The 20,227-nt window shown below is 40.4% G+C and overlaps 1 protein-coding gene across 11 annotated transcripts in view; it reads right to left on the reverse strand.

The window, feature by feature from the left end:
• Nucleotides 1-20,227, reverse strand: part of LOC137230270 (alpha-ketoglutarate-dependent dioxygenase alkB homolog 3) — a 180,903-nt gene that overhangs the window by 151,625 nt on the left and 9,051 nt on the right. For 9 of the 11 annotated variants that reach the window (XM_067749327.1, XM_067749329.1, XM_067749326.1 and 6 more), the window contains exons 7-8: nt 19,424-19,512; nt 12,451-12,660 (exon numbers count right to left, since the gene is read on the reverse strand). In XM_067749327.1, coding sequence (XP_067605428.1) covers nt 12,451-12,660; nt 19,424-19,512 — 299 coding nt within the window. The remainder of the gene's footprint in view (nt 1-12,450; nt 12,661-19,423; nt 19,513-20,227) is intronic. The other 2 variants (XM_067749334.1, XM_067749333.1) reach the window with 1 other exon arrangement.

Below are 20,227 nucleotides of genomic sequence, written 5' to 3' on the forward strand. Positions count from 1 at the left end.
AATTTATTTTAAAAATGGAACATTTCCATGTTTAAGTAGAGAATTGCACGCGGAAATACGGTCAGGGTTTTTTTCGCTTAACTTATGTGGAACCCAAACATCGAAGCGATGAACATAACCAAGCTGGTGCAAATGATTTTCAATGCTTGATTTGGATATTTTGAGTATGTCGGCTATCTCCCACATGGTATAATGTTGATTGTTCTCAATTAACATCTCGATTTGATCGCTATTAACTTCAACTGGTCTACCCAACTGTGGAGCATCGTCCAGCAAGAAATCTCCAGCATGAAACTTCGAAAACCACTTTTGACACGTTCGATCAGTCACAGCACCTTCTCCATACACTGCATGAATATTTTTTTGTGTTTCAGTTGTGTTTTTATCTTTCTTAAAATAATAAAGCATAATATGCTGAAAATGTTGCTTTCCCCCATCATTAATATTAAAATGGCTACACAAAAATTCACCAATTTTGATTTTTTTTTAATGCACGCTGACATGACAGCTGTCACAATACAATCTAACAAAATTGTTTCAAATGAAGTTAAAGACAACTAAGCGCTACTAGAGCCATCTTATGGAAAAAAACGAACGAACCTTTTGACCAAGCCAATACAAACATCAGTGCTTGAAAATCATCATTGGCATAGTTTTTTTTCCTACTATAAAAGTAACATAAGTTCACTAGAGTAACTGACACACTTGTAATTACCTGTTCAATGTCTGCCTTCTTGATCTCTGATAATAAACTCCATGAGGGGAGGGCTATGCTGTCTTTCCCTTTTGAAATACACTCAATGCCTAACACACATATCAATAAATATGTCCTGAATGACTGAGGAAAAGCACCAAGAAAATATAGAAATCACCTTTAATCCCGTCATCCAGAATTCATACAACACATATACAGGGAATATTCTACACATACAATCGTGCACTCATTTTTAACATTGTATTGTGAGCATTTTCTACATCTTAGATGTACTGTATTTTAAAAATATGGCTGTATAATATTCCTTTGTATGAACACATCCTTCCTCCTTTAAACTCACAAATTATTTTTTGACCACCTACATATGTTAGGCACTACGCTAGTGCTAAGGACATAGCAGTTAGGTACACATGGTTGGAAACAGAGATTTTAATATACCGGTAACACTCTAAAAAAAAAAAAAAGGAAAGAAAAACCTACTGCAAGTAGATCTTGGACTAAACATCTCTGAATATATTTCTAGGATATATTCTTTAAAGTGGAATAACTGGATCTAAGGGTATGAACTTGAAGGCACTTTGATTTATACATCAAACTGCTTTAAGAAGGCTGTGGCAATTTATAATTCCAGCAAGAAAATGTGACAGCACCTGCCTTCTGAGCGCATCACCGGTACTGGAACATTATCAACTGGCAAAAAAAATTAGGGAAAAATGGCAATTCATTCTTCAAACCTAGAGTTCTTTAATTACTAACCAAGTCCACCGTTTTTTCACATGGCTATTTGCTGTTTGCATTGCTTCTACTGTAAACTCTGTTCGTGTCTTTTGTCCCTCGTTCTATGGGGTGTTAATGTTTTTCTTATTGATCTGTAACCATGTACAGTAAGATATTTTCCCTTTGTTATACTTTCTATAAATATTTTTCTCATTTGCTATTTGCGTTTTAACTGCATTTATGATATTTAACACAGAATAGCTCAAAAATTTTTACAGTCAACTCTACTGATCTTTCTTTGGCTCTCCTTCATGGTTTTTTCCCGTCTTCAAGAAACTTAAATATACAACTGCAATTCCTTTCAGTTAAAAAAAAAGTATACTTTTTAGATTTAACTCTTTAATCCACCGAGAGTTGGCTCCCCACTTTCCTGCCCCAAGTGTCTTTTCATAACAATTTCCAGGTACTTAAACCAAGGCATCCTGCTAGGCTTTCTGGACATGATCAACCATGGTGTACGCTGCTAAAGTACCAGGCATGTTAGGGACCATTTGCACCCAGTACTGCTAATTCTCACCACAAGCCTGTAAGGGACATGATACTCCCCTTTGTATTATAAGCAAAGGAAGCTGGAGGCAAAAGGCTAAGGCAAAAGGCTGGCTAGAGGCATGTAGGCAAGTATTTGAACTTAGATCTGCCTGGCTCTAAAGCCTGTGTTTTCTCCACCGTGCTGCGCTCTCCAAAGTTCTCTCTCTTTCTTCTGACATCCTGTAACTATTTCCTATCTGAATTATATGGCACCCCGACTACACTGTAAGGGTCACAAACATCAGCAAGCAGCATGAACAAGGGGCATGGGCCAGGCACAACCCAGTGGGGAGCGGGGACCAGGAGAAGTGGAGAGCACAGGGCCGCACACAGGTGGGAGCCGCTCTGCAGCTCCCTCACCGTTCCCCTGGAGTTGCCCGACCTTCTGGGTTTTCCAGGGAAACTGATAACGGGATTTTTATATGAAATCTCCTGAGTTATAAATTTTGGCAACTAACTCAGTTTCTTTAAAAACCCTGGGAAGTATATAAACAAAACAAGTCTGAGGACCAGTTTCCGCTTAAGAGCTACCCAACTGAGCCGCTGGTGGACCCCTCACATGACTCCTTCTTTTATGCCCATGTTTTATCATCGTATGTAAGCTCCCAAGCAAGGCCACACGTTATCTGCCAGGCTTCTTTGATGCCCCTTTGCCATTCCACATGGTAGTGCCTGAAACAAAGCTCAGGACAGATATGCTGCTTCAAGTATCATATTCTTAATCTCAGTGATCCCAACGCAATCAGAAAAGGCCATGGACGCAAAATATGCTTCCAAATTAATGATCTTAGTCAACAGTGAGACATTTGGTTTTCCAAGTCATCTCTGATCTCCTAGGTGAGCTACTTACTAGAAATTTTTCCATCTTCTTACTAAGAAGATGCTTATAAAAACAAAACACGAGCAGAAAGGTCAAACAAAACAAAGTAGAAGCCCTCTACCTGTTTCTCATTTCCCAAACTCACAAGAAGCACCCGACATACACTAACTATTATTAGTTTCTTCATTGGAGGCATCAGGAAAGGCTTCGAGGCTACAGTGGTCCCTTGAAGCCTGGAGAAGACTTAAGTTAATGAGAAGGTGGAGAGCATGCCTAAGGAGCAAAGAGATAGTTCAGCAGAATAGTGCAATCACACAGGGAACAGTGAGACACCAAAGTCGGTGGGGCATAGATTATGTAAAGATTTGACAGTCTGACTGAGGAGTTTACATTTACGATTTGTTCCAGTAGGAGCAAATAAAGACTTTTGAGTTGGAAAACAAAGTGATGAAAGCAGTGAGCTCAATCCTGGCTCTCTGTGCCTCTTTCTCTCTTCTTTTGCCCTGAATTGACAATGGTGCAATTCCATAGCTTTACATATTATCTAGATTATTAGTTTCAATTCAGTTCAACAAATAGTTGTCTGTGCAATGTGGAGCAAGCGACAGAACACGGTGCCTCAGCCACCTCACCTGTACCATGGGGATAACAGCACTATCAACCTGACAAGATTACTGGAGGCTGCATGTAAAGCACTTAGAACAAAGCCAGGCACAGAGTCAGTACTATACACTTGTTATTGCTCACCATCCCTTTACTGTTGTTATTGCTGTTGTTATCCTGACAATTCCCAAATGATACCTCTAGCACAGACCTGTCACGTGAAGCCCAGACTTCATAGACAATGTCCTACTGTACATTTGGAAGTCTCAAGTATCTCGAACATACCATGTAGAAGAAGGAACTCTTGATTCCCTCTACAGACCCTCCCTAAATAAGAACAAAATAAAAAGCAAAACCCCCTGCTCCTTCTCCCTCTGAGTAAACAGCACCTCCATCCATCAACTTCTCAAGCCAGAAACCTGGTTCACCCTCCAGAACATACCTCAAATTCATTCACTTTGTTCTTCCCCACTGCCACCACCTGAGTCCAAATCAGCAGTCTCCCACTAAAAATACAGAAACAGGGCTTCCCTGGTGGCGCAGTGGTTGAGGGTCCGCCTGCCGATGCAGGGGACGCGGGTTCGTGCCCCGGTCCGGGAGGATCCCGCGTGCCGTGGAGCGGCTGGGCCCGTGAGCCGTGGCCACTGGGCCTGTGCGTCCGGGGCCTGTGCTCTGCGGCGGGAGGGGCCGCAGCAGTGAGAGGCCCACGTACCGCAAAAACACAAAAAACAAAATAAAAATATAAAAATACAGAAAAAACCTTTTTATTTTATTTTATTTTTAAATAAAATACACACACACACACACACACACACACACACACACACACACTGCTAAAGGCTGGGACGTAATGATAAACAAGACAGAAGTCAACCTTGCCTATACAGCATTTACAATCTACTGCTAGCTCACACTTTCCTAAAAAGTAATGTAGACAAAGATAACAGAATCGAAGACAACCTTGAATATCCATATTTAAGGGGTGTAAAGGGAAAAAAACCTCAAAGGAGGCAGAGAAGTAGCAATGAGAAAAGTGTGAGAATAGCTAAGATAATACAATATTTCAGAAGCCAATTAAGAGAAAGAAAAGGCAGCTAACAGATGGCTAAGTTTCAGGCAGAGAGGTGCTGGACACTGGTGACCAACGTTACAAAGAAGAGGAGAATGATGATTGAGAAAAGGCCAGAGTATTCGCTCTTTAGGACAGTGGTATTGTATATTAGCACTGTGGTGGGATGGAGCTAGAGAGCAGGTGTTCCAAAAGTAAGTTAAGTTGTAGGAAAGGTAACCTGCAGATAGAGACAACTTATCCCAGAATCCGTGCTTCAAAATCAAGAAAAAAACAAGATGTTAGAGTGCCTGCAGAATCAAGCAAAGGGTTTTCTCAAGATGGTAAGAGACAGAATAGGAATTTCCCTAGCTCTCCAGCCCAAGAATCAGATACATGGTAGAGCTGCTTGACAAGGATGGTCAAGGCTTTTTTGCAGACTGAAATGATATTTGAAAACTAAATGCCAGCATGTGCTACAGCTACTTAGCCTGCTGGAGCCAAGTGTCCCTTTACTTACCCTACCTCCCAACTTATGGCCATGCCAAAATGTTCCCCTCTCCTCTTTTTTAATCATTTCTTTCCAGCTTGTTTTCCCAATCAAATTGTGGTGTTGCTCTGCCCTTGAGAACCTGGCTGGCTTCTAGACAGCTTCATCGATCATCAAAGCTTGCAGCTATATTTGGACAGAAAAGTTGTTCCTACAGCACTGATGTAAGAACACAGCTGGACTTTTTGTTCATAGTGGTAATGTATCTTTTAAATCTGACATAAACAAAACATATTAGTTACGGAAATTATGGAGACAGAATAAAGCTAGGACCTCACAAAGTCATCTCTACAGTTAGTCTGCTGACTCAAACCACGCTTGCAAAGATGGCATCCTCGATATCAATCTGGAAAACATTACTTTAGAAAAAGAAGCAGCTGTTTCTGAAATAAGATCTGCTAAAGGAAGAGGCTAACTGGAAAAGCATAGATTTGAAATGACCGAGGTTATCTGTTCAAAACAGCTTTGAACTCGCTTGCCACACACAAATCTTTGGGTTTTTATCAAACTCTTTTCCTGACTTTTGACATGGATTTGGCATGGAAGGTTCTAGCGAGGTGAGTGAGAATACTAAGTACGAGGGACTGGCACGTGCAATCAATCATCCTATACCGGGCGAACCCAGTGATTGTAAAAGGCAAATGCAGTTTACAGTGAAACACCTGCTGACAGTGTTTGTTGTTCAGATTTGTCGTTGATATAGTATCAGTGGTGGGGTGTGGGTCAGAAGTTACTGAATTTAAGCAAAAACAAGCTTGGCTTTACACTGACTGTTACGGTCATTCTAGCCACACTGAATGTGCCTTAATGTAATGAAGATGCCATTCTTGGTGATATAATGTTTCCAAGCAATGCAACTTAAAGGAACTGCTATTTTGAAAGAGCTTCCACTCAACACTGTAGCACCAGAAATAAACACTCTCCTTCCTCAAAGAGCGTACAGAACAAATTCCACAAAGCCTGACATTCAGCTGACCCCAGTCACCAGCAAAAGTGCAGGGTTCTCCAGTCATCCATTAAATCAGAACATTCATTCCCAAACCATTCCGGGACATAACCTGATCAGACATAATCTCCCACACCCACCCCTGCGCCCTTCCACTGTGTCCGCTGGAATTCTCATTCAATGATGAGCAAACATCCCCCTAGATCCGCAACCTCATGTGCTCTGAAGGTTCCCTCTACTTCCTTGTCCTAATCAAGAACTAGGTCTCTCCAGAAGATTTCAAATTCCCTGAAACTCTCTCTCCTGTGGAAGCTGATCACGTCTCTCATATCTACAGAGTCAGGGGATACTCCTTATTAACACTTTCAGACCATTATTCCCATGCCTCTCTTAAAAATACCTGCTCCTCTGAGCTCCTGTCGTTAAAGCTGTCCACCTCCCTTCTTCTCTGCCTTGGTCCCAGGAAGTATAACAACCTCCTAATTGGTCTCCTGGCTTCCAGTCTTGCTCCTATCTAGCCCGAGCTCCACGCAGTAGCAACTGACCTTGTAAAATTTCAATCGGAACATTTCACTCTTCTGCTTAAAACATTTCAATAGCTTCTTGATGTACTTAAAATAAAATCCGCTCCTTCCTGAGGCTCAGGAGTCTCAGCGTGATCTGGCCCTGCCCCACTCCTCCTATCTCATCACTTGCTACTCTGCTCGCTTGCTCACTCTGCTCCACTGTGGGGCCTTCTCCTCCTTCCTCAAACTCACTAAGCTCTTTTCTGCCTCAGCTAAGCAGTCATCCACCATGAAAATGTGGCTTATGAAAGATGGAAAAATTACCAGAAGGCTTAGGAACAGTTTTTTAGAGTATGGCAAAGTGGAGGGAAAAAAACTCTACCGTTGAGACAACGTTTAAAAAAAAGTTTGCAAGCAGAACCCATACCTAATTGGGGCACACAGAAACCTGACGAATCACTTTGGAAAAGGTTGTTCTCCCAAGACGAAAAGTACTATCAGTGGCAATACGAAACTGGGAGGCTCTCTGCAAAAATTAATTATTCCCAGTGGCAGTCAGGACATGGATTCTAGCCTGAGACAAGGCCCCAAGGAAGCAAATGATGATTCCAACTCCCAAAAGGTCTTGTGTCGGTAGAGAATTCAGGTCCTACCAGGACTATTTATCTTTATCTGCTTAAACATGCACAAATTAATTTCCCACTCACTCACTTATGCTCTCCAAACCACTGCATGACCCTACAGATAGGAGCTCAAAAACTCAGCCACCATTCCTGACCCACAGGCCACTTTACCCTCTCAGAGTCTCCTTTGTACTCCCTCAGTGAATGCCATTCACAGTCCAAGGCAAACTTGGAGGTTGGCTTTTTCTTTTTCGATTTCCACATATGAAAAGTCACCGTAGCATCCACCATTTATAACAGCTTAAAAATTCACTGATTACTGCATCGACTTTCCTAGTGCCTTTCACGGGAAAACTTCTCTGTTACTCCCATAAAGTAGCTACCAATTATCATCCCCATTTACAAAAAAGGAGTAAGTATAAATGAGGCGGATAAGTGCTTTTTACAAACGTCAGTAAATAGGAAACAAAACCTGATTTTCTAAATTTCATTAAGGAATGTATTAAAAAGATGATGGTTATCAACAATTTCTTTCAAGTAGGTCTTGTAATTTCTCAGAACAGATGCTGTAATCAGAAGATGGACTAATGAGAAGTGTGGATGCCCGGAAGAGCCGCAGCGGGGGTTCTGGCTGAGCACCACTCCATGAAATACTACACAGTCCAGTTCATCCAATTTTCAAATGTAAGCTAGTCAGTTTATATTATTTTGGATTCCAATATCCTCACTTCTTCCACAGTCCTGGAAAAATATTGGTATTTATGATCAAACTGACCTTTTCATACTCCACTCTTCCCAGTAGTGTGTAAAAAACCAATTAGCAAGGGAGGTACTAGGAACCCAAACGCACTGGGAACTCTCAGAACCCCTACCGTTACAAGTAGTTTTACAACCATCTCTTTTGGTGATATGAACAGAGTTCACATCCTTCAGAAAGTGCTAGAGAGAGGAACGGTTAGAGAAACGTCCAACTGGCCTCAACTCAATCACCTCGAGATGGATAGAAGCCCCTCACGTTTTCAGGATTCAGCTGAAGGACAGAGCTTACGAACGGGTAATTTTCTAGAAAACAAGGCTTTTGGCATCCAAACCTTCAGTGCATCACAAACTTCCTATTATCTAATACCCACACCCCCCAACTCAGCCATCACTGTTTCTATGGTAACCGACAGAGAAATAGCAGCCTGCCAAATGGCTTTTGTAGTTCCTTTTCCAGCTTGTTTTTCAGTATAGAATTAAAACTATACTGGGAAAAGGACCAGACTACTCTTTACAACAGGGACACGATGCAGTTTGAAAAGTACAACTGGGTTTGGGACACGAGCGTAGAAAAGCTTTAACGAGCCCAGCTTGGGAGAATAAAAAAAAGTTCTTGGGGCTTCCCTGGTGGCACAGTGGTTAAGAACTCACCTGCCAATGCAGGGGACATGGGTTCGAGCCCTGGTCCAGGAAGAACCCACATGCCACGGAGCAACTAAGCCCGTGCGCCACAACTACTGAGCCTGCGCTCTAGAGCCCGTGAGCCACAACTACTGAGGCCCGCATGCCTACAGCCTGTGCTCTGCAACAAGAGAAGCCACCACAGTGAGAAGCCCGCGCACCGCAACGAGGAGTATCCCCCGCTCGCTGCAACTAGAGGAAGCCTCTGCGCAGCAACGAAGACCCAATGCAGCCAATAAATAAATAAATTTACAAAAAAAAAAAGGTTCTTAGTTTCTAAAAAATGTCTACTGAGGTATATTTGGAAAGCTTTATTTTTGTCTTAAGACAGTGTATCCTGACATTGGCCTGAAGATGGATATGATGCTATTCATTCAGGTTGAACTGAATTAACAAAAGAAGGGATGGGGTGAATGCAAGAGCAAATCTACTATGCCCCCAAGTACCTTATTATCATTAAAGGAAGTGGTAATTGACTCTAAAATCAAAATGAATGAGCAGGAGTTGACAAACTTGGACCAGAGGACAGTGAAACAAGGATCAGCATCTTGGAGTGGAGTGAATGTTAATCCTAGGGGTGACGCATGCATGAAGCTGCCTGAGCCATCTGCATGAACCAGAGGGGCACTGATGCTTCGGAAACAAAGATCTCCTTACCATCTCAGCACAGCGAGAAATTGTTAGGAATGCAGTGTGTGGAACTGGGGCAGCTTTCAGAAGATCAGCAGCTATAGAGAACTACTACTTAAGGTGCCAGACTGCAAAACAAACAGCTGCTGCAGGGGTGGAGGAGTTTGAATGTTAAAAAAAAAAAGGCTAATTCTGTTTGAAAGTGGCCCCAAACAGATGCTTTTCTGTCTCAAAACTGCATACTTGAATGAGGTACAGGCAATCTCACGATTCCTCTATGTCAGCTTTAGGTGAGAAACTTTGACTCAAGTCAAGCAGGTATTACCTTCTTCTCCTGATAGTTTAAAACGAACTGGATTTTGAAAGAGATGCCCTCCCACAACCTCTAGCACACTCCAAATGTCTTGATGACAGACATGAAAATTACAATCTATAGTAGCATAGCGAGACAGGTTCCTAGGAGCTACAGAAAGTCAAGATTCCTACAAATTCCACACAGAAGACTAATTTATACTTTCTATTTTATGCTTTTACTTTGAGTTGTACAATATGAATCATGAGCCATGTTCTCAAAGCTATCACCACAGTTGAAAAAGAAAAGTAGACTGATTTGCAATAAACTTTTCCTTTCAATCCTTCAGAAAAGGGATCATTATCCTGTGATAAAGATGATGTACTCTAAGATACATTTCCAAGGATGTCAACTCAAAGAAAGGCTTCTGCACTTTAAGTTTAGCTAGATTTGTGGAGCCCATGATTTGTAAAATCTGTTAAAGAAACTTGAAGAAATCCTTCCAAAAGTTCAAACCTGGGTTTTGATTATCCAAGAATGGACTTTATGGGTTCTGGAGGAAAAAAGTAATTTTTAAACTGTATTCATTAATGCATGATTATAATTTCCCCATCTTAAACAAAAGCCAGATTTGAAGGAATACACAACTGCATCAAATTCAATCATAGTTAAGACTATGCTGGAAGCCAAAACTTATTAGAGTCAGTAACCTGACATACTGACACATTTATATTTCTTCCCAAATCTGTTTCCTCAGTCAACTTTGTTTCAGACAAATTTTCTTACTTATCAGATCTGTATTTTCATCAAATCAGCTACCATAGTTATAGTGCAGATTCCCCTGCTACTAGTGGACAATTAAAGGGACTTAACCACATTTTCAGTGTTTCATGGCCTGTGCTTTCACTCATGTTCACCAAAATAGACTCTAAGAAGCCTTGAGAAGACAATGTTTCAGTAAGTATGGTCACAGAGATTTTGTTCCAAATGGTTGCCTTCAGAAACAATGCTGAGTGGTAGTTACATTTTCCATCCACACACGAACCTATAACATAACTGAATTATATTACCAAGAAATAGCTCTTGATCACCATGAATACGTTTTTATATGAGAAAATGAAGACCTTCAGCTGCCTAGAGGGGAAAAAGAATAGTGGTATTCTGGGCACCGGAACACTGTTAACGCTTAATAGTTGGAAACTGCTGGTACAGCAAAATTAATTATCCAGAAAGCATGCTTTGGGAATTTTTAAGCTTAAAATCTATAAACAGGCCAAAAATGTTTTTAAAAAGGGATGATGGTGGTGGTGGTGAATGTACGTGTACAGAGAAGCAGTAACTGAATACTTAAATACTTGGCAACAAAGAAAATAACAGCAAAGACTTGGAGACTCGGATTACACCAAAGATTATATTGGACACACTACAGCTTGTTTTCCAATCAGAAAGCTGGACGGATAACTCCGGGAGGGGGGCAGAGCACTAGCACGGGACAGATCAGGAGCTCCAGGAGGGGAAAGATGACTTCACCTTACTTATCCATTGCTATAGCCCCAGCTCCCAGGACCATGCCTGGCAAAAAGTTTGCGTTCTGTATGCCTGGCTTGAGAAGAGGGTCTGAACTTTAAAATGAGACACGTGGTGTTTCTCCACTATTCATACAACAGGAGACTTACTAAGGGCAGGATGAATTCTTCACATGTGTGAACCTGGGATTTAACTGAGTGGAAGCCTACATACGAAAGCATAACCATACCTTGCTTCTCAGGTGGTACTCCCTGGTACATGAGAAGGCTGCCTGCCAGTGAAACCGTGAAGGTATTCAAAGTGCTCAGGGAGCAAGTTCACTCAGTAAGTCACTGGCAACTGACAATCCCTCACTAACACAGACTAAAGTTTCTGTGCAAACAAAAGCAAAGAAAACCCAGTCAACAGAAAATATACCAATGAAGGGTGCTTAATGGCATAAATGCAAAACAACACAATATGCTTCAAAATTCCATGCTTGGAAACCCAAATACGTGTCAGAAAAACAGCCCAAAGAAGTATATCTGATGCAGAACAGACACAAGCACTGACTGCCTGATAATTATGTGGTCTGGATTAGGTCATACTCAAAACACAGCCTTGTAGGCCTTCCACACTGACTGGGTCTGGTTTAATGTTATAAACAAAATGACTGGGAACCTTGGTTAGAAAAAAACCACAAATCCTGGAAATAAGATAATTTGGTAGAGATTTGCTCTTTTCTTAGAGTTTCTACTATCCTTCTATCTATCTTAGTCCTAAAGTTCTATACTTTTTGATTTAAAAACACTAACAGCCCTCGTATCCCTCAAATGTCTTGTAATATAGGTAAGAGCTGGGCTGGACAACTAAAGTTATTCTACAGTTTAGCCACTGCTTATCTGATAACCTGGCTTGAATTTCCTCTCTGAAAGAGTTACAGAGCCATCTGGATTTCAGGAACAGGCTAAGAAGGCAATGAGGATGCATGTGATGCTCTCTCACAAAAGAGAGGCAACACTGCCATGAAGAACACTTACTTAAAATTTCAAGGGTATCTTCCTTGAGACTCCCTTCCTTTGCCTCCTTGCCCCCACTAACTTGAACCTTGCCTTTATAAGCCCTCCTTCCTAGCATTTATCATAATTCCAATTACTTGAGTAATTAGTAGTATCTGTATACCCCCGTTTCCATGTGGACAGGGACCATGTCTGTCCTTTCCACCAATGCAAATAAGCCTCTAGCATGTGGCACGCGGCAGGCAGTTTCTGTTGCATAAGTAAATGAACGAATGGCTTCTCTGGAAGTCAAAAGTTAACCATGGGGTAAGCAATCAGTTGAAAATGTTTCATCAACAAAACACATACTCCAATCCCCTAAATCCGAAAATAGGAGCCTTTTAGAGCTCAGTTTTTTCCACAGAATATTAGATGGCAGGAGGAACATAAAATAAATAGACTACTCACTGGTGGGGGCTTCTTTCTCATCTCAAACATGCGTGTGGCACCAAAACTGAGTGAAGCAATGATGGGGCACCTCCCCAACGAAGGTTCGTCATCACTATGCCAGTCCACGCTGTCCTTCTCATTTCGGTAAAGATTGCAAAGCAAGGAGTTGAAGGTGTGGCCAGTGTTCTCTTCAATTTGGTTCTTCAGCATGAGCAGCACAGGATGCCACTGCAATCAACAGGCCAAGAAAAGGGGCAGAGACAGTTCACTAAGACACGAGGTGGCAGCCACGTGGAAAAACAGGAAGGGCAAAATCAGTCATGTTATAAACAGGGGCATGAAATAAGCAAACCAGCGGAAACGTAATAAACATAAGGCTAGAAGAGTAGTTTAATTCTCTCCTGTTATTTCTATTTTGAAGCAAGCTGACCTCTACACTTTTATTAAGGTACTAAATTTGGTATAGAATGTCATGAAGACCAGGCCTATCCACCCATCTCATCCTTTCCATGTTAAATATATGACGCTCGCAGAGAAGCAACTGTCAATACACTCAGGGCAGTCACCTCAGTAAGTCACTGAGGTATCGTGTGGAGCAGTAAGCCTGGTTTGTCACCACAGCTGACGGGCCACCAAGAGTTAGCAGATGCGGACTGAGGCCTGAGGAGTGAAACAACTCTCCTGCTGGGTGGCCCTCTGTTCCATTCCTATTTTATCAGGAATGGCAGAACTGCTCTTTAAGAAAGGTATTTAATATTTCCAGAGTGGCAAACTTCCTAAAAACAGAACCTAGAGGGGAAAAACATTCTACAGAATGGAATCATAACATGGCTGTGCTCTACAGAAGATTTAAACAGAGGCCACAGCCCTGCCTGCTGAGCACCGAGTTCACCCGTTTGTATGCGGAGCTCAGCATCTTGCCACACATACTTTAGGAAGCTATGACCTCTAAGCTTGGGTTGTAGTTGGGGGCTACAATGAGCACAGCTCTGGTTGTGGTTCTTGTTAGAACTCTATGTCCTGCCTCCAGGAAACCTCAAGTGCTTTACAGAGCTTCCTGGAGAACAGGAGTTCTCACACCACTAGCAAAGATTATTGAGGTGGGAATTCCCTGGAGGTCCAGTGGTTAGGACTCCGTGCTTTCACTGCTGAGGGCCCAGGTTCAATCCCGCAAGCCATGAGGCACGGCCAAAAAAATAATAATTACTGACGGCCCCAAAGAACTTCTGTATGTATGGGTTACAGCTACAACAGTTACCATATTAAAAATTAAGACTAAAAAAAATTTTAATTTTTGGTTAATTCATTTAAAAAATAACCTCATTACATGTTAACGTATTATTTTATGAAAATTAACTATTTTCCAATACAAAAAATTGGTGAGAAGAGTGGCACTGTTTTGCAAATCTCTTTAATGTCTGACTTAATAGTTGATTCTAATATCTGCTTCTGCATTTAATCTGTTACAATATGTTGTTTCTGTTGAAGCATACGAAGAAAACTGCCTTCACACAGGTATGTAGTTAGAAAAAGGAAGAATCTTTTATAGCCTTTGCAAATAATTGTAAGTATTCTTTGACATTACACCAAAACTCAACTGAACTGATTTCTTAAAGGTTAGATGCAATGGGGAATCTGAAACTATATCAACAAACGTTTCATATTGTTACATCTAAATCCACTGGTCTAGAGTGCACTTTGAATGGATGTTTTAATCTTGCATGATTCTGTAACATCAAGCATTGGTCATTTGGAAAATATTGGCTGAGTTATGCAGACCCTTTTAATACTGACATATTTCGTTATACAATAACAAAAAAACATCTCCAATATCAAAAAATCAAAAAACCACTGATCTCTTCAGAAAAAGCTATGTAAAGGGAAGAGGTCAGGCTCAAGGTGGTGGATATGAGTTTTTCCAGAATTCCTAATATTTCCTTGAAACTTCAAGTTTTATCATTAGTGACAAATCTTGTCCATTATTTTCCTGGAAGTGACACTTCATTAATTTTTGAGAAAATGTCTGCTGAATACTCAAGTCTGAATAACTAGTTTGTGTGCCAGCTGCTCTTCCAAGTAAAATGGTCCATGACAAAAGTAGCTCATTCAGCTTACAGCTTAAACAATCACACAAGTGTTTTTCCTCGACAACCATCATACTTGGTTTGTAGGAATGCCTTATGCATAATTTCCATTTCATCAAACAATTAAAAAAGATCAAGACTTAATAAAACTAATAGTGCTTACTCCTTCATCAAGGGACATCCTTAAAGGAAATCAGCATTTTTTCTTGTTTTTACTAGAAGTGCAGGTAGTAAAGAAAACAATGATTACTAGTACAGTTTGGTAGCAGTGTCTTGATTCATGCTAAGGCACCGGCAATTTTATTCACCATTACTTTTGTATCACTAGTGCAAATTCAACACAGTGAAAAATGTCACCTAGTCTTAGCATTACCATAAAAATATCTTTGACCTTGTGGATTCCCAGAAAGAATTTCGGGGACTTCCTCCAGGGATCTACAGACTCTACTTTAAGAACTACCACTTTAAAGAAGCCCTTCAAGGACTTCCCTGGTGGCACAGTGGTTAAGAATCAGCCTGCCAATGCAGGGGACATGGGTTCCATCCTTGGTCCGGGAGGATTCCACATGCTGTGGAGCAACTAAGCCCATGTGCCACAACTACCGAGCCTGCACTCTAGAGCCTGTGAGCCACAACTACTGAGCCTGCACTCTAGAGCCCGTGAGCCACAACTACTGAGCCTGCGTTCTACAGCCCGTGAGCCACAACTACTGAGCCTGCGCTCTAGAGCCCGTGAGCCACAACTACTGAGTCTGTGCCCTAGAGCCCGTGTGCCACAACTACTGAAGCCCGCATGCCTAGAGCCCATGCTCCACAACAAGAGAAGCCACTGCAACGAGAAGCCCGCGCACCGCAACGAAGAGCAGCCCCCGCTCGCCGCAACTAGAGAAAGCCTGAACGCAGCAACGAAGACCCAACGCAGCCAAAAATATAAATAAATAAATTTTAAAAATAAATTAAAAAAATGAAAATAAGGAACCCCTTCAAAGTCCACGTTCTATGTTTGAAAGCAAAGAAATGGATGTTCAGCAAAGGAAAGCATAATGTCCTTATAAGGTATATCCCGTGACTATTGTCAGGTAACACTTCCAGGGAGCATATGTGGAAATCACTCAGCTTCCCTGTCACATGGAAATCATGGTAAAAGCTGGCATTCCAGGTGGGAGGGAGGGAGACACAAGAGGGAAGAGATATGGGAACACGTGTATATGTATAACTGATTCACTTTGTTATAAAGCAGAAACTAACACACCATTGTAAAGCAATTATACTCCAATAAAGATGTAAAAAAAAAAAAAGCTGGCATTCCTTGTTATGGATATTAGCATTATATTCTAAGGAGAGGATTTTATTTATTTATTTTATTGAAGTAACACTGGTTCATAACATTATATAAGTTTAATGTGTACAACATTATATGAGTTGGCCAAAAAGTTCGTCCGGGTTCTTCCAAAATTTCTGTTTCTATATACCATACTGCGTGCTCAACACCAAAAATTTAGTTTCCATCCATCTCCATACAGCTGATCTCCTTCATCCATTTTGCCCTCCATTCTGCCCCTTCCCCTCTGGTAACCACCACTCTGTTCTTTGTATCTACGTTTGGTTTGTTCATTTATTTTATTAGTTTTTTATATTCCACATATGAATGAATTCATACGGTATTTGTCCTTCTCCACCTGACTTATTTAACATAATACCCACAAGGTCCATCCATGGTCTCACAAATGGTAAGAGTTCATCGTTTTTTAAATGGCTGAGTAGTATATATACACCATATCTTCTTTATTCATTCATCTGTTGATGGGCACTTAGGTTGTTTCCATATCTTGGCTATTGTGAATAATGCTGTGATGAACACAGGGGTGTACATATTAGTGTTTTCATATTCTTTGTATACATAACCAGAAGTAGGATAGCTGGATCATATGGTAGCTCTACTGTTAATTTTTTGAGGAATCTTCATACTGTTTTCCATAGTGGCTGCACAATTCCCATCAACAGTGTAAGAGGGTTCCCTTTTCTCCATAGCCTTACCAGCACTTGTTATTTCTTGCCTTTTTGATAACAGCCATTCTAGCAGGTATGAGGTGATATCTCATTGTGGTTTTGATTTGCATTCCCCTAATAATTAGTGATGCTGAGCATCTTTTCATGTTGTCCATTTGTATGTCTTCTTTGGAAAAATGTCTCTTCAGCTCCTCTGAGAAGAGGATTTTAAAAAATAAACAGCAATAATAACAGACAAAACTTAGAACAAGAAAACAAATGTTATTAAACTAACACAGGTTAGTTCAAGAGAATAAGTTTCAAAGTAAAATTCCATAATAATGTTAGCAAGCTGTATTTCCTATTTATTTTATGACTTAAGCTTATCTTCATGGCGATAAAGATCAGATGCTAGAATTATACACTTAACAAGAAACACAAGAATGTAAAGGAGGAGGATGAGAGCTTTTCGGCAATGTGACTGAGAAACTAATTAGCACTTCCTTGCCTTGCTTAGGGACTGAGCACTGTGATAACACCAAGTCTGCATTATGTTTCTAAGTGGATATATATTTTTTCTTGGTTATTTTTGGTGGTGAAGGAGAAAAGGAGAAAAAAAGGAAATAATGAACTAGAGGATTAACTTAGACTCTCCAACCAATACTCTATATACAGATCCCTCAGAAGTGAACGTCTATATTAAAATTCAGAGTCATCTCACTGTTCAGTGAATACATTCTATCCTTAAAAGACATTTGAGGAAACGAGTATGAGAAAATATGAATCACAAATGTAAAAGGACCTATTCAGTGGATTTCAAACAGTGTTTTGTAGAGACGTAGGTACCACAGAGATGTCTCTGGGATCACAGCAGGAGAAAGGAGAGGTCAAGCTGGTAGGACTGCCAGTCAGTCGAGATACTCTTTTATTTTCATACATTGGGTTCATACAAGATTTAGTTTGAAAAAAGACTAAAAGGAGTTTAATTACCTATGGTTGAATCTCTTCCTGTGCTATAGGATACTAAACTTGAGATAATAACAACTTTAAACTAGTACCCCCAACACATATATACACATTAGGGAATCCCCCCTTAAAAAAAATCTGAGGCATCACTTTTGACTTTGTTCCAGATGGTATACAAACTAAATTAGCAATAAATGTAAAGTTATGAGCCAGCCAAATTCCAATTAAAAAACTCTAATTTGACAACCTTAATATCCAACAAAAGAGGCTTGCTTGAATAAATTATGCTACACATAGATTATGGAATACTATGTACCTATTAATACAATGTTGTAGAAGAATATTTAATGATACTAAAATATGTTAATGATACAGTAAAATGAAATGTAGTATATAAATAATTGATTTTATAGAAAAATCCTCTACATATATTTGCCTAAAAAAAAAAGAAAAAAAAGACTGGAACCAAAATATCGGGTGGAACTATTATCCAAAATTTTAATATTCTTCATATTTATCTGTAGCTTCTAGATTTTCAATAACAGACACATATTACTTCCATTATAAGAAAAGGATTATCATTTAAAAAATACTTTTGAAGAGTTGTCAAAATGTCTCCAAGCATAAGTGGACACTCAACTCAGCAGATCTTTGTGCTTTATGTTTATTCTAAAGCAGTAGTTCTCAACCAAGGTCAATTCTGACCCCTGGCAGATGTCTGGCAATGTCCAGAGCCATTTTTGGCTGTCACGACTGAGTGAGGGGTGCTTATGGCAGCTCGTGGGCAGAAGTCATGGATATTGCTAGACATCCTACAATGCACAGGATAACCCTAAAAACAAAGAATTATCCAGCTTGAAATGTCAGTAATACCGAGGTTGAGAAATCCTGTTCTGAAAGATTAACTAGAATGAATAAGAACTTCTTCCCCACAGGCTGTTTAATCCTCAGCTTCTCTGCTATGACTGTTGACAAGAAGATAAACTAATTCTGACAGAAACACGGCCAGCAGTCTATGCTGGATTGGCCTAATTCGATTCTCTTCACGTTTCCAAGTCAACTTCAGATATAGAGGGTCTCAATGCTTCCCCGGATCACATTCTAAATGCAGCTGCAGAAACCAGAGCATACAGCTATCTCTTTATGTGAAAAAGCCATGTTCCCTTCAGTCAATATTTTATCCCTGAACATTTTAGTAAAATGGTAGTTTATGATAACAAATCACTAGACGCTCTAAATGTGTCATATTTCTCTTTATTCCAATGCCATAAGCAAAACTCCATTTTCTTCAAAGTCTTTCAATAAAAACATAATATTATTTGCCAAAGGCAAGATTCCAGGGACTAAACAGAGTGCTGTTTCTTGGATCTTAATTCCATCATCTGGGCAAGCTTAATTTATATACTAGAATCTCTCTGTCTGTCATGGAAATTTTTAAAAACAAAAGCAGCAGCAGAGACAAGCCAAAGCAATGCTAAGTTAGAAGTATGAGAACTGCAACCACAGAATGAATGCAAAGTCAACAAGAAAAGCACGGATTTTTTCACAAATGGCAAAAGAGCCTGAGAAGTGGGAAGAAACATTCGGACCTCACTGGTCAGTCATAAGGCTTAGACCCCACAGCAAATATGTATCAGGAGGCACACAGAGGGCTACGGCCGGAAAAGCCTGGGGAAGGGGAGATTAGGAAAATAAATGATTCATTTCTCTGAAATCCTAGAGTCTGGTTCTAGTTCACTCTAGTTCCAGTTTTTTTCTCATCCTCTGTCTTTATCTGTGGATGAAAAGCACATCAAGGGTAATAAGCCCAAAAACTCAGCGTGTGAACCCAGAGGATTTTTTGAACTAGGAATCACCATGCAGCTCTGCAAGCTCTTACTGTTATTTTATAGTACTCTACATTTATAGTATACAATCTATAAAACCATACCAACAACAACATTCCAACATACGTGAGGATTTGGTTCCAAAGTGATTCTTGAATAAGTGTAAGGAAGTTCTCCATACCATGCTGTAAGTCTTGGTTGCTGGTAAGTTACATCTAAGAAAGAAAATACAGGGCCTTTGAAATGGTTTGATGCTATTTAAGGTGTACCTATTGAGTGCCAACACCATGCCTTGCAATGTATAAGAAGCTATGAGAAATACAAAGGAAGAGTAAGGACGGGCCCTGACCCAAGGTTCCACCTTCACAGAGGGCATGGGATTTCAGGAGTAGAATGGTGACAGCTAAAAGGAGGACGACAAGAGAAGGTACACTGGCAGAAACAGTATGGGTGAAGCTCTGAGGTGAGAATGTGTGTGACTTATTTGTGTCAGTGATGACATAAACAAGAGTGAAGGAGACACAGCGCAGATTAGGGAGGGTCTAAAATGCAGGCTAGGGAGTCTGAATCCTTGTAGGTAGGAACTTGTGGCACCAACGTCCATACAAGAAACAAGACAAACTGTTCACCCATGTGCCACCCTTGTGTAAGCCCTTTTGATTCCAAATGAAGAAAAAAGTGCTCTGACCAATCATAGCATGTAGCTAATTTTAGTCAGAAGGTTTTGATGTCCAATTTATTTAGAGAGGGAGTTACCCATAGATCTGCTATTTTTCCTACAATTGATTTCAACCACTACAACAATAAAAACAACAATAATAAAAGCAGCTAACATTCACTGAAGGCTTACTATGTAGCAGGCATTCTGTTAAGTACTTATCATGCACTATCTCATTTAATTATCACAACAACCATGTAAGATAGGTATCA

This window comes from Pseudorca crassidens, chromosome 9, assembly GCF_039906515.1.
Source record: "Pseudorca crassidens isolate mPseCra1 chromosome 9, mPseCra1.hap1, whole genome shotgun sequence".
Classification (NCBI taxonomy): Eukaryota; Metazoa; Chordata; class Mammalia; order Artiodactyla; family Delphinidae; genus Pseudorca; species Pseudorca crassidens.